This window comes from Globicephala melas, chromosome 19 (assembly GCF_963455315.2).
Source record: "Globicephala melas chromosome 19, mGloMel1.2, whole genome shotgun sequence".
Taxonomy (NCBI): Eukaryota; Metazoa; Chordata; class Mammalia; order Artiodactyla; family Delphinidae; genus Globicephala; species Globicephala melas.
In genome coordinates, this window is record NC_083332.1 from 26,804,602 (window position 1) to 26,817,630 (window position 13,029).

General features: G+C 37.5%; 1 protein-coding gene across 5 annotated transcripts in view; it reads left to right on the top strand.

Moving 5' to 3' along the window:
• The window catches only part of PHKB (phosphorylase kinase regulatory subunit beta), a 197,822-nt gene that overhangs the window by 57,431 nt on the left and 127,362 nt on the right, over window positions 1-13,029 (top strand). For all 5 annotated transcript variants that reach the window (XM_030833057.3, XM_060289761.1, XM_030833056.3 and 2 more), the window contains one exon: window positions 10,852-10,915. In XM_030833057.3, the coding sequence (XP_030688917.2) occupies window positions 10,852-10,915 (64 nt within the window). The remainder of the gene's footprint in view (window positions 1-10,851; window positions 10,916-13,029) is intronic.

The window sequence follows — 13,029 nt, forward strand, 5'->3', positions numbered from 1 at the left end:
TTTCTCTGATGGTTTGTTTTGCAAAAGTTATATAGTGTTATGTCTTATACTTAAGTTCATGATCTATTTTGAGTTAACTTTGTATAAGGTGTGATGAGACTTAGGTTGAAGTTCTTTTTTTTTTTTTTTCCATATGAATGTCCAATTGCTTCAGCATTATTTGCATTTGTTGAAAAGGCCATCTTTCCTCCATTGAAATGCCTTTGTGCTGTGTTAAAAATAAAGTGGACATATTTGTATTGGTCTCTTTCTGGGTTCTATGTATCTATTCCTCTGCTAATACCACTGAGATGATCATGTCAATTTTCTTCTTTAGCCTACTAATATGGTGGATTATATTGATTGATTTTTGATTATCAAACTAGCCTTGCATCCCTAAAATAAACCTCACTTGGTCAGTTATGGTGATAATTCACTCCACATATTGCTAAATTCCATTTGCTAATTTTTTGAAAAAGGATTTTAATATCTGTATTCATGAGAGATACTGGTCTGTAGTTTTCTTTTTGTGTATTGTCTTTGATTTGTTTTGGTATCAGCTTAATGCTAGCTTCATAAAATGAACTCTGAAGTATATTTTTCCCTCTATTTTCTGTAAGAGATTGTGTAGAATTGGTGTCAGTTTTTCTTTAAATGTTTGGTAGATTTCTTCAATGAAATCATCTATGTATGGAGATTTCTTTTTTGACCATTTGAAAATTATGAATTCAATTTCCTTAATAGTTGCAGGGCTATTCAAATTATTTCATATCGGGTCAGTAGTGATAGTTTGTGCTTTTCCAGGAATCGATTCATTCCTTCTAAGCTATGTGCATCAAATTGTTCAGAGTATTTTCTCATTATCCTTTTGATGTCTGCAGTGTCTGTAGTGATATCTCGTGTTTTATGCCTAATATTGGTCACGTGTGTTTTGTCTTATTTCTTTGTTAGTCTTTCTAGAGGTTTGTCAATTTTCTTTTGCTCTTTAAAGAATCAGGTGTTTGTTTCATTCATTTTTTTCTGTTTTCTGTGTTGAATGTCATTGATTTCTGCTGTTATCTATGTTATTTCCTTCTGTTTGCTTCAGGTTTATTTTGCTCTTTTTCTAGCTTCATTACATTGGGCTTAGATAATTGATTTGAGGCTTTTCTCTTTGCTAGTATATACATTTAGTGCTGTTAATTTCCCTCTCAGCACTTTAGTTATACTACATAAATTTTGATGTTATATTTTCATTTTCATTCAGTTCAGTCTATTTTTTTATTTCACTTGAAACTTCCTCCTTGGTTCATGTGGATTATGTAGACAGGTGTGTATTGTTTTCTTTACAAGTGTTGGGAGATGTTCCTGTTGTTGTCCTATTATTGGTTGTAGTTTGATGCCATTGTGGTTAGAGAACACAGTATGATTTCAGTTCTTTTATAGTCTTGAGATTCTGTTTATGGCCAAGGTATGATCTCTTGGTATATGTTGGTGGGCACTGGAAAAAATATATATATTCTTGTTATATAGAATTTTATTAGTTGATTTGTGCTGCTATAACAAAGTACCATAGACTGGGCAGCTTAAACAACAGGAATTTGTTTATTATAGTTCTGGAGGCTAGAGTATCCAAGATCAAGTTGCCAGCCATTTCTGTTCTCTGGTGAGGACTTTCTTCTGATTTGCAGATGGTCAGCTTCTTGCCATGTCCTCTCATGGCAGAGAGAGAGAGAGAAAGCAAGCTTTCTGGCATCTCTTCTTAAAGGGATACTAATCCCCAGACTTCCCTGGTGGTCCGGTGGTTAAGACTCCATGCTTTCACTGCAAGGGGTGCAGGTTTGATCCCTGATCAGGGAACTAAGATCCCACATGCTGTGTGACATGGACATACTAATCCCATTATTCATTGGGGCCCCACCTTCATGACCTAATCTAAGCCAAATTACCTCCCAAAGGCCCATCTCCAAATACTTGGGCTTGGGACTTCAGTTATATGCTTTCTTTTGCTTTTTTGCATGATACTTCTTTTTAAAATCCTTTTACTTTCAACCTGCCTATATTGTTGTATTTGAAATTAGTTTCTTGTAGACAGTATATAGTTGGGTTATGTTTTTAAATCAACTCTGCCAATCTTTCTTTTAATTGCTGTATTTAGACCTTTTACATTTAATGTAATTATTGATATGTTTGAGCTTAAGGTTTACTCTCTCTCTTTTTCATTTCTCTGTTTTCTTTTTCCTACCTTCCTGTGGGTTCTTAAACATTTTTTAGAATTCCATTTTGATTTCTCTATAGTGGTTTTGAATGTATCTTTTTTATAGCTTTTTAGTGGTTGCTCTATATTATTATGTATACATATGTACTCAGTGTATTGATGTCATCATTTTACCAGTTAGAGGGATTATCGAAACCTTACCTTTGTTTGTGTCATGTTACCCTCCCCCATTTATTATAATATAATTATCTTACATATTTCCTCCATATACATTTAGAACCACAGTGTTATAACTTTTGCTGTAACTGTCAAACATAATTTATAAAACTCAAGAGGAGAAGAAAAACCTATTGTATTTATCAGTATTTTTGTTTACCATATTCTTTCTATCTATCTATCTAGCATTTCCTTTCTGTTTTGAGAACTTACTTTAGTCAAACTTTTAGGGTAGATCTGCTTGTGACAGATCTCTTATTTTTCCTTCATCTGAGAATGCCTTGCTTAAATAAATAGAATATATTTATTGGTATAAGGTTCTAGGTTGACAATTCTTTTCTTTCAATGCTTAAAAACTCTTGGGTCACATCCTTTTAGCTTTCATGGTTTCCTATAAGTAAGTCACTGTTATTTAATTGCTTTTCCCCTGTAGGTAAATTGTTTTCTCTGGCTACTTTCAAGATTTTTCTTTGTCTTTAGTTTTCAGAAGTTATGATGTGTTCTAGAATGGATATTTTTATTTTATTCTGTTTGAGTCTCACTCAGCTTTTTGTCTCTTGCTAATTGGGAAAATTTCTGCCATTGTTTCAAGTGCTTTTTTTTTTTTTTTTTTTAACTCTGTCCTTTCTCTCCTCTCCTTCAGGAAGTCCAATGACATGAATGTTAAATCTTTGTTAAAGTCCCACAGGTCCCTGAGGTTCTCTTCGTTTGTTTCTTTTAAGTCTAGTTTCTCTCTTTTGTTCAGATTTGATTATTTCTATTGTTTTATCTTCCAGTTTAGCTATTCTTTCTTCTGTCTCCTTCATCCTGTTCACTGAGCTTTTGATTATTGTATTTTTCAGTTTAAAAAATTTGCTGTGACTTTCTGTTTCTTAGCTGAGACTTTCTCTTTTCATTTGTTTCAGTCATATTCACAATTGCTCACTGAAGCCTTTTTGTCATGGCTGCTTTAAAATCTTAGATAATTCTCACATCTCTTTTGTCTCAGTGTTTCTATCTATCGATTGCCCTTTTTTATTCAGTTTGAGATAGTCCTGTTTCTAGATATGATGAGTGGTTTTTTAAATTATTATTATTGAGACATGGATTTGGGGGGTATTATAAGACCCTGGGGACTTTACTTTTTTATTTTAGCTGTATTTTTTGCCACCACTCTGGCAGGGGAAGCGGGTAGGCACATCACCCCATTACTGCCAGGTGAGAATGTAAGGCCAGGTTTTTTTTTTGTTGACACCCAAGATGGAGACTCTTCATTACTGCTGGGTCTGGGTTGTTATGTCTAGCTCCCCAGTAGGCTTCCATTAATACCTCCCTGGCTGGGAACGATGGAAGTACCTCATTACTGATTTCCAGTTGACCTCCACTTACATGACAGGGAAAGGGTGTGGCCGCTTTACAGCTGGGCATTAGTGAAAGTTTTAATTCTCCACTGGACATCCTCTGGCACCATCCCAAGAGGAAGGGGAGATTCACCTAATTACTGATGGGTGGGAATGAAAGTTTAGGCACCCTATGTGATCTCCACTGACACTGAGGTGTGAGGGGGAGACTTTTGTCATCCATCAGGAATGAAAGTCTTGACTTCCTCCTTGGATTTTTCTGACACCACCACAACTGAGGTGGTTGGATGTTGGATGCAGTTCCTCATTATAGACTCAGGAGCGTAGAAGTCTAAATTTCCCACTCAGCATTTACAGGGGTGGGTGGGAGTAGGGTCACAGTATTTTTGAGTGGTTATTGTCTAAAAGTTTTCTATTTTGCTAGGCTGCCCTTTTCCTGGTCCATTGGCTTTTGTTGGGGATTTTTTGTATGCACCTACCTACATTTCCTAGTTGTTGGTTTCTTCAGCTCTAAGTCTGGTATATATGAGGCAAAAAGGGTACTCAGGAGACTCACCATAGTGCTGTTCTTAGAATCCTGAGGTTCCTAGGCAGTCTGCCTTCTTTCCATTTTTCTGAGCCTTTTTATCTTTGTTTATGCAATGTCCAGGGTTTTTCATGGTACTTAGATGAATAAGGAAAATTATGTCAACTCCACCTTCCGTTCATGTATTTCATTTAATTTTTTCAGTCTTTTGTTCCTTTTTATTGACAAGTAGTATCCCATTGTACAGATAAATCACAGTTTGGTTTATCCATTTTCTGTTGATAGGAATTTGGGTTGTTGACAGTTTGGGGCTATTAAAAATAAACCTGTCCTGACTATTTGGATCCAGATCTTTTTGTTAACATATATTTTTATATCTCTTGGAAAATACCTGAGTAGAATTCCTGAGTTATATAATAAGTGTTTTAACTTTTTAAGAAACTGCCAGAAAGATGGCGGAAGAGTAAGACGCGGAGATCACGTTCCTCCCCACAGATACACCAGAAATACATCTACGCATGGAACAACTCCTACAGAGCATCTACTGAACGCTGGCAGAAGACCTCAGACCTCCCAAAAGGCAAGAAACCCCCCACGTACCTGGGTAGGGCAAAAGAAAAAACTAAACAGAGACAAAAGGATAGGGACGGGTCCTGCACCAGCGGGAGAGAGCTGTGAAGGAGGAAAAGTGTCCACACACTAGGAAGCCCCTTCGCGGGTGGAGGCTTCGGGAAGCGGAGTGGGGGAGCTTGGGAGCCGCGGAGGAGAGCACAGCAACAGGGGTGCGGAGGACAAAGCGGACAGATTCCAGCGCAGAGGATCGGGCCGACCGGAACTCGCCAGCCGAGAGGCTTGTCTGCTCGCCCGCCGGGGCGGGCGGGACTGGGAGCTGAGGCTCCGGCTTTTGTCGGAGCGCCGGGAGAGGACTGAGGTTGGCGGCGTGAACACAGCCTGCAGGGCGTTAGTGCGCCGCGGCTGGCCGGGAGAGAGTCCGGGGAGAAGTCTGGAACTGCCGAAGAGGCAAGAGACTTTTACGTCCCTCTTTGTTTCCTGGTGCACGAGGAGAGGGGATTAAGAACGCTGCTTGAGAGAGCTCCAGGGACGGGCGCGAGCCGCGGCTAAAAGTGCGGAGCCCAGAGACAGACATGAGACGCTAGGGCCGCTGCTGCCGCCACCGGGAGGCCTGTGTGCGAACACAGGTCACTAGCCACACGCCCTTCCGGGGAGCCTGTGCAGCCCGCCACTGCCAGGGTCCCGGGATCCAGGGACAACTCCCCCGGGAGAACGCACAGGCGCGCCTCAGGCTGCAACTTCTCGCCGGCCTCTGCCGCCGCAGGCCCGCCCCACACTCCGTGCCCCTCCCTACCCCCGGGCCTGAGTGAGCCAGAGCCTCCGAATCAGCGGCTCCTTTAACCCCGTCCTGTCTGAGCAAAGAACAGACGCCCTCCGGCGACCTACACGCACAGGCGGGGCTAAATCCAAAGCTGAGCCCCTGGGAACTGTGAGAACAAAGAAGAGAAAGGGAAATCTCTCCCAGCAGCCTCAGAAGCAGCGGATTAAAGCTCCACAATCAACTTGATGTACCCTGCATCTGTGGAATACCTGAATAGACAACCAATCATCCCAAATTAAGGAGCCCTGTGGATGAAAGGCTCTTGGTGCTGTAGCCAGGAGTCAGTGCTGTGCCTCTGAGGTGGGAGAGCCAACTTCAGGACACTGATCCACAAGAGACCTCCCAGCTGCACATAATATCAAACAGCAAAAATTTCCGAGAGATCTCCATCTCAACGCCAGCACCCAGCTTCACTCAACGACCAGCAACCTACAGTGCTGGACATCCTATGCCAAACAACTAGCAAGACAGGAACACAACCCCACCCATTAGCAGAGAGGCGGCCCAAAATCATAATAAGTCTACAGACACCCCAAAACACACCACCAGACGTGGACCTGCCCACCAGAAAGACAAGATCTAGCCTCATCCACCAGAACACAGGCACTAGTACCCTCCACCAGGAAGCCTACACAACCCACTGAACCAACCTTAGCCACTGGGGACAGACACAAAAAACAACAGGAACTACGAACCTTCAGCCTGCAAAAAAGGAGACCCCAAACACAGTAGGATAAGCAAAATGAAAAGACAGAAAAACACACCGCAGATGAAGGAGCAAGATAAAAACCCATCAGACCTAACAAATGAAGAGGAAATAGGCAGTCTACCTGAAAAAGAATTCAAAATAATGATAGTAAGGTTGATCCGAAATCTTGGAGATAGAATGGACAATAGAATGGACAAAATGCAAGAATCAGTTAACAAGGACCTAGAAGAACTAAAGATGAAACAAGCAACGATGAACAACACAATAAATGAAATTAAAAGTACTCTAGATGGGATCAATAGCAGAATAACTGAGGCAGAAGAACGGATAAGTGACCTGGAAGATAAAATAGTGGAAATAACTACTGCAGAGCAGAATAAAGAAAAAAGAATGAAAAGAACTGAGGACAGTCTCAGAGACCTCTGGGACAACATTAAACGTACCAACATTCGAATTATAGGGGTTCCAGAAGAAGAAGAGAAAAAGAAAGGGACTGAGAAAATATTTGAAGAGATTATAGTTGAAAACTTCCCTAATATGGGAAAGGAAATAGTTAATCAAGTCCAGGAAGCACAGAGAGTCCCATACAGGATAAATCCAAGGAGAAATATGCCAAGACACATATTAATCAAACTGTCAAAAATTAAATACAAAGAAAACATATTAAAAGCAGCAAGGGAAAAACAACAAATAACACACAAGGGAATCCCCATAAGGTTAACAGCTGATCTTTCAGCAGAAACTCTGCAAGCCAGAAGGGAGTGGCAGGACATATTGAAAGTGTTGAAGGAGAAAAACCTGCAACCAAGATTACTCTACCCAGCAAGGATCTCATTCAGATTTGATGGAGAAATTAAAACCTTTAGAGACAAGCAAAAGCTGAGAGAGTTCAGCACCACCAAACCAGCTCTACAACAACTGCTAAAGGAACTTCTCTAGGCAAGAAACACAAAAGAAGGAAAAGACCTACAATAACAAACCCAAAACAATTAAGAAAATGGGAATGGGAACACACATATCGATAATTACCTTAAATGTAAATGGACTAAATGCTCCCACCAAAAGACACAGATTGGCTGAATGGATACAAAAACAAGACCCATATATTTGCTGTCTGCAAGAGACCCGTATGCTAACACATATATATGGAATTTAAGAAAAAAAAAAATGTCATGAAAAACCTAGGGGTGAAACAGGAATAAAGACACAGACTTACTAGAGAATGGACTTGAGGCTATGGGGAGGGGGAAGGGTAAACGGTGACAAAGCAATAAAGAGGCATGGACATGTATACACTACCAAACGTAAGGTAGATAGCTAGTGGGAAGCAGCCGCATAGCACAGGGAGATCAGCTCGGTGCTGTGTGACCGCCTGGAGGGGTGGGATAGGGAGGGTGGGAGGGAGGGTGACGCAAGCGGGAAGAGATATGGGAACATATGTATATATATAACTGATTCATTTTGTTGTGAAGCTGAAACTAACATACCATTGTAAAGCAATTATGCTCCAATAAAGATGTTTAAAAAAAAAAAAAAAAAAAAGAAACTGCCAAACTGTTTTTTGAAAGGAATTTACCATTTTTCATTCCTACCAATAATGTATGGTAGGAATTTCAATTGCTCCACATCTTTGTCTACACTTGGTATTGTTAGTATTTTTATTTTTAATCATTCTTATGAGTATGTGGTCATTTTAATTTGTATTTTCCTGTTGACTAATTTTATTGAGCATCTTTTCATGTGGCATTTATGTATCTTCATGTATCTTCATATATCTTCATTTTGAAGTGTCTGTTCAAGTCCTTTTCTCACTTTGAAAATGGGTTGTTTGTATTCTTACTGAGTTTTAAGAGTTCTTTGTGTATTCTGGATACAAGTCTTTTGTAAGATATGTGTTTTACAAATATTTTCTTCTAGAGCATAACTTGCCTTTTCATTTTATTAATGGTATCTTTTGAATATCAGAGATATTAATTCTGATGAAATCTAATTTATCAGAATTTTTTATGGTTAGTGTTTTATGTGTCTAAGAAATTTTTGCCACTTCAAAATTGAGAAGATTTTTTCCTAGGTTTTGTTCTGAAAGATTTATAGTTTTAGCTTTTACATTTAAGTCATGATCTATTTCAAATTAGCTTTAGTGTACAGTGTGAGGCAAAGATTGAGGTTCATTTTTTTTTCCATGTGGATATTTCATTATTCCAACACCATTAAAGACTATTCTTTCCCCATTGAATTACCTGGCTCTTTGATCATATACATATGGGTTTATTTCTAGACTATTTTATTGATTTATATGTCTGCCCTGACCCATACTATACTGTACTGATAATTGTTGCTTTATGGTAAGTCATGAAATCAAGTAGTCCTTCAGCTTTTTTTTTTTTTAAGGAATAAATAACTTTATTTAAAACCAAGAAGAACTGCTCTACGCTACCACAGATTCTTCTCATCTTTTCAGAAATTTCTTCTTTTGCCTTCATAGTCATGGAGCTCTTCTGCCTCCGAAGTAGTCCTTCAATTTTGCTCTCCTTTAAAAAAACTTTGTTACTAACCCAGGACTTTACATTTTCACATACATTTTAGAATTAGCTAGTCAATTTTCTACAAAAATGCCTGTTGATATTTTGATTGGGATTGCATTGAATCTATAGATCATTTTGGAGAGAACTGACATCTTAATGATCTTCAGTTTTCCAATCTGTGAACATGGGATAGCTCTTTATTTATTTAGGTCTTCCTTAATTTTTTCAGAAATGTTTTTCAGTGTTCAGGTCTTGCATATATTTTGTTAAGTTTATGATAAAATATTTCATGTGATAGTAAGTGGTATTTATTTTTAACTTTAAATTTCCAGATGTCCATGGCTAGTTTGTAGAAATAAAATTGATTTTGATAGTGATCTTGTCTCCTGGGGCCTTGCCAGATGTCCTTAATAGCTCCAGTAGCACATTTTTGTAGATTCTTTAGGATTTTCTATATCTGTGATCATATTGGCTATGAGTAAAATCTTATAGTATGAGTCACTCACCTTTGTGCTTTCACTTTTGTAATAAAAACAAAAAAATCTGTTCCTTTTCTTAGCTCATCTTTGAGGTCCTGGATTTCACTTTATTCCTATAAACTGCATTGCTTTATCAATTCCAAGGTATTTTAAAACTTAAAGTAGGCATCTGAGAGTTAATGTGTCAAAAGTTTCTCAGGTATGCAAATTAGGACATTGAATTATAAGTTTTTGTTTTCTTTATCTTCCGCCTGATCACTATCTCCATACATTAATTATCCTTTTTTAAAATTGAAGTATAGTTGATGTACAACATTATATAAGTTGCAGGTGTACAACATAGTGATTCACAATTTTTAAAGGTTCTGTTTCATTTAAAGTTATAAAATAATGGGTATATTCCTTCCCATTCATGTATTTTAAAATGTTTCCCACCTATTTACTATCCTATAGTAAAATTAATGCTTACTTGTTTAACATTTCATGTAAAACAACCCATAGAAAATATAGATTGTGATGACATAAATAGCTTAGAACAGTGGTTCTCAAATTTAAAGTCCATTCGAGCACGTGGAGGGCTTGTTAACACCCCAGTCCCAGAGAGCAGTGAGAACTGGCAAGTTTCCAGGTAATGCTGCTGCTCTGGGAACCACACTTTGATAATCACTTCTTTAGAGAAATGATGACAGGTCATTAATTTTAAATGATTAATGGAATATGCAGTTTCTTTGAGAAAAAACAAAAAAATTGCAATAACTAAAATAAACTAGATATTAGATCTAAAATATTTAAAGGTTGATATTTATCAGATGACAGTGTCATATATTTTTAATGAAATTTGGGTCTTCCCATTTTCCAGCACTATTGTATGAGGCATTTGAGAGGCCAAAGGGGTACACATTTTATTTCAAAGAGAAGAATATAGCAAAAAATGAGAAGTATGATGATCATTTGCTCTGTGAGCATAAAATAATGCCTATTTTATTGGACCCTAAGCAAAGAGTATTTGAATGGATATATTAAACTACGCTCTGTGGTAAGTGTATGGCATGCAAAATCTTTTCTAGGGCTCCGAACTGACATCAGAAAAGCTCTGTTAGTTGATCAGAGCTAATGATGCCCACCCTGGTGTTGCTGTGCACATGTCATCATAGTACACCTTCCTCTAAACTTAATCTTTTTTTTTTTTTCCTTGAGTTAGTGAATATAAATGATACTGGAGTTAAGACTACTCCCATCAATAGTATGACCATTTGTCTAGATCAAAGTGAACTTAGAAATATTTTTCCCTGAAGGTCACTAACTATAAGAAAGGAAAACTAAAATAGTGAAATGTCAGACTAAAGTTTCTTAGACATCATTCTTCTTAGGGAAGATGTTATATAAGTGTTAATAAAGAAACTTGCCTATGAATATTCACCAGATAATGGTTCTTATTTTGTAGCCAGATGCATCAGAGTTATAAAGTATTTCCTTTTCTCTTGCAGCTCTGTTGGCTTAGCAAAAGCAGCTCTAGAAGCAATTAATGGATTCAACCTCTTTGGCAACCAGGTAAAAAAACAGCAATAGCAACAACAGACTTTGATTATTTTTTTGAATTGCATGTTTAATTAATTTGGCCATTTATTAACCAAGTCATTCATTATGATCAGAGAATGTCTGTAATTTATGTGGCAGCCCATGGTTGAACAACCTTTCCTTTGAATATGGTTTGCTGCTTAAATTTTAGGTTTCTAACTAAAAAAAGATTGCTTAATTTAAGAAACCCTCTTCATTAAGAATTCTCATTTTCTTTCTTCAGTAACTTTTCCCTCTAGTCTTTTTCTTTTTTTTTTTTTTTAGATTCCATATATATGTGCTAACGTATGGTATTTGTTTTTCTCCTTCTGACTTACGTCACTCTGGTGTCACATGATACCTCATTGTAGTTTTGATTTACATTTCTCTAATGACTACTGATGCTGAGCATTCTTTCATGTGTTTGTTGGCAACTTGTATATCTTCTTTGGAGAAATGTCGATTTAGGTCTTCTGCCCATTTTTGGATTGAGTTGTTTGTTTTTTTGATATTAAGCTGCATGAGCTGCTTGTAAATTTTGTAGATTAATCCTTTGTCAGTTGCTTCATTTGCAAATATTTTCTCCCATGCTGAGGGTTGTCTTTTCGTCTTGTTTATGGTTTCCTTTGCTGTGCAAAAGCTTTTAAGTTTCATTAGGTCCCATTTGTTTATTTTTTTTTTATGTGCATTTCTCTAGGAGGTGGGTCAAAAAGGATCTTGCTGTGATTTATGTCATAGAGTGTTCTGCCTATGTTTTCCTCTAAGTTTTATAGTGCCTGGCCTTACATTTAGGTCTTTAATCCATTTTGAGCTTATTTTTGTGTATGGTGTTAGGGAGTGATCTAATCTCATACTTTTACATATAGCTGTCCAGTTTTCCCAGCACCACTTATTGAAGAGGCTGTCTTTTCTCCCTTGTATATTCTTGCCTCCTTTATCAAAGATAAGGTGACCATATGTGCATGGGTTTATCTCTGGGCTTTCTGTCCTGTTCCATTGATCTATATTTCCGTTTTTGTGCCAGTACCATGCTGTCTTGATTACTGTAGCTTTGTAGTATAGTGTGAAGTCAGGGAGCCTGATTCCTCCAGCTCCATTTTTCTTTCTCAAGATTGCTTTGACTATTTGGGGTCTTTTGTGTTTCCATTACAAATTGTGAAATTTTTTGTTCTAGTTCTGTGAAAAATGCCAGTGGTAGCTTGATAGGGATTGCATTGAATCTGTAGATTGCTTTGGGTAGTAGAGTCATTTTCACAATGTTGATTCTTCCAATGCAAGAACATGGTATATCTCTCCATCTGTTTTTTATCATCTTTAATTTCTTTCATCAGTGTCTTATAGTTTTCTGCATACAGGTCTTTTGTCTCTTTAGGTAGGTTTATTCCTAGGTATTTTATTCTTTTTGTTGCAGTGGTAAATGGCAGTGTTTCCTTAATTTCACTTTTAGATTTTTCATTATTAGTGTATAGGAATGCCAGAGATTTCTGTGCATTAATTTTGTATCCTGCTACTTTACCAAACTCATTGATTAGCTCTAGTAATTTTCTGGTAGCATCTTTAGGATTCTGTATGTATAGTATCATGTCATCTGCAAAGAGTGACAGCTTTACTTCTTGTTTTCCAATTTGGATTCCTTTTATTTCTTTTTCTTCTCTGATTGCTGTGGCTAAAACTTCCAAAACTATGTGGAATAATAATGGTGAGAGTGGGCAACCTTGTCTTGTTCCTGATCTTAGTGGAGATGGTTTCAGTTTTTCACCATTGAGAGTGATGTTGGCTGTGTGTTTGTCATATATAGCTTTTATTATGTCGAGGTAAGTTCTCTCTATGCCTACTTTCTGGAGGGTTTTTCTCGTAAATGGGTGTTGAATTTTGTCAAAAGCTTTTTCTGCATCTATTGAGCTGATAATATGGTTTTTATCCTTCTGTTTGTTAATATCGTGTATCACATTGATTGATTTGCATATATTGAAGAATCCTTGCATTCCTGGAATAAAACCCACTTGATCATGGTGTATGATCCTTTTAATGTGCTGTTGGATTCTGATGCTAATATTTTGTTGAGGATTTTTGCATCTGTGTTCATCAGTGATATTGGCCTGTAGTTT